Below are 2,411 nucleotides of genomic sequence, written 5' to 3'. Positions count from 1 at the left end.
ATTTAACACTATGCGTAAAGTCATTATAGCTGTTAACATAGTAAATTTAATATAACAAGTGAGTCTGAAAGAAAATCAGCATAAGAAAGAAGTGTAAAGATTTCTGTTCAAGAATACTTACCACAGAATTATTTATGGTAGTAAAATATTGTTAATGAGCTAAACATATAACAGAAAATGGTTAATTAAGTTATAGTATATCCATAAGAGGAAATATTTTCCAAGTGATTAGAATGAAGTTTTTGAAGATGGGAACCAGGTACAACAACTTTAGAACTAGCAAGCCCTGTGAACTTTTCTTCATCCCATTCTGCCCCATCAGTTTGCACTCAGCATCATTCTAAACCCAAGGATCAATACGAAGACTCTACCCTCCACTTCTCATCTAGTTTCATTGTCTTGATCCACAGCCTCTTCATGGCCTTCTTCACTTCTGTATTTCTCAAGGAGTAGATGACAGGGTTGAGGAGTGGAGTGATCACTGTGTAGAACACGGTGACCATCTTGTCCACAGACAGAGTGGTAAAAGGCCTCAGATAGATGAAGATGCAGGGCCCAAAGAACAAGGAAACCACGGTGATATGGGACCCACAGGTGGAGAGGGCCTTGCGCTGCCCCTCAGAACTTTGAGTCCTCAGATGGAGCAAGATGATTACATAGGAGGTTAAGAGGACCATAAAGCTGATCACAGACAAGGTCCCCCCATTGGCAACAATCAGTAGACCAATGAGGAAGGTGTCAGAGCAGGCAAGTTTGAGCAGAGGAAGCAGGTCACAGAAATAGTGGTCTATCACATTGGGGCCACAGAAGGGCAAGTGGAAGATGAGAAGAATTTGGGCAAAGGAATGCACAAAGCCCCCCACCCATGCTGCTCCCACCAGAACAGTACACACCTGCCTGTTCATGATGGTGGTGTAGTTTAGGGGCTTACAGATGGCCACATAGCGGTCATAGGCCATCACAGTGAGCAGGAACATCTCAGTGCCACCAAAGAAGTGGATGAAGAAAAGCTGTGTCATGCAGCCCCACAGAGATATGGTTTTTTTTTCAGCCAGCAAATCTGTGATGAGTTTGGGGGCTGTGGTAGACGAGTAGCAGATCTCCACAAAGGACAGGTAGCAGAGGAAGAAGTACAAGGGGGAACCAAGACTTCTGCTGGTCATGACAGTGAGCACAATGAGGAGATTCCCCAGCACAATTGCTGTGTACAAGAACAGAAACAGCACAAAGCAAACTTTCTGCACATCCTGATTGGGAGAAAGTCCCAGAAAAATGAACTCAGTCACATTGTGTGTGTTAGCCATGAGGTCATCATCAGGAGGTCGTAATTGGGTGGGATGATCTGAAATGATACAAAATAAAAGACTCCTTCATTAAGTGGGTGAAATTCATAATAATCTCTTACATATCTGAAAAGCTTCTGACCTGGAAATTGAAAAATAAATAGGAGTTAGTTATATATACAAGAAGGAAAGCACATTCCAAAAAGGCAGAAGAGTATACAAGGTTATAAAAATTCATCTATGTGTGGCTGGAGTAAAGCAGAGAATCACAAAAATAAAGCTGCAGATAGAGTCTAACACCAGTTCATGAAGGATTGTTATGGACTTTGGAGTTTATCCTACAGACAATGGAGAATCATCAAGAATGTTAGTTAAATGCAAGGAAAATCATTTGCTTGTAAACATTGGGCTAGTGAAAACAGACCAGAGGAGGGGAGATATATGTAGGAAATGAATGCCTCATTGGACAACGTGGGGCAGAAAAAACAGTGTTGCTGTCTCCATGTTAGAAGTCTCTCTGTTACCTTTGAATGCTTTTACCTTTTGCCTGCAGCTTTCCTTCATCTTACTTCCATTTGCTCTCTTTTCATCCTTGGTTTGCAGAATAGCATTCTCACCTCTCCACTTCCCTTCACAGTCTTCAGAAGAGATGTTCCCTGACTCTTAGCACCCCCTCTTATTTCTGCTTTCTCCTCCTAATTTTCTCCTTCTCCACCTGGTTACTTGATGATGTTGTCCCTTTCTAAGAATCCAGCTCAATTCATGTACAATTCTTCTCCCTACTGATACCTCCATTTGCTCCAATCATATGCTCCACAGTAGCTACAGAAATACAAATCACTCCTCCAACCAAGTACCCACTCATGCTCCAACGCAAGCTTCTCCACAGTCCATCCTTCTGACACTTCAGGGCATCACCAAGAATGTGCACTGACTGATCTGCAGACTTTCTTGTCCATGTTGTACTTTGCCCAACTGGACTGAGATTTCTGTATATGAACAGAGCCCCTTGTACAGGGAGACTCCAGGACACCTGAGGCTAAGAGGCACATGACATCCCCTCATGCCACAAAGCTTCTTTCCTCAGGGATTGGGGACAGGCTCGGGTGATTAAGGACATTATGAGCC

General features: G+C 43.0%; 1 protein-coding gene across 1 annotated transcript; it reads right to left on the bottom strand.

The window, feature by feature from the left end:
* Nucleotides 1–353: 353 nt before the first annotated feature.
* LOC106827236 (olfactory receptor 4X2-like) lies at nucleotides 354–1,304 on the bottom strand. The gene has a single exon (XM_070487342.1). The coding sequence runs from the start codon at nucleotides 1,302–1,304 to the stop codon at nucleotides 354–356; it is 951 nt and encodes a 316-aa protein (XP_070343443.1).
* Nucleotides 1,305–2,411: the final 1,107 nt, after the last annotated feature.

Source organism: Equus asinus, chromosome 17 (genome assembly GCF_041296235.1).
Source record: "Equus asinus isolate D_3611 breed Donkey chromosome 17, EquAss-T2T_v2, whole genome shotgun sequence".
Lineage (NCBI taxonomy): Eukaryota > Metazoa > Chordata > Mammalia > Perissodactyla > Equidae > Equus > Equus asinus.
Note: the sequence above shows the minus strand (reverse complement) of the source record. Positions and strands in the feature narration are given on the sequence as shown.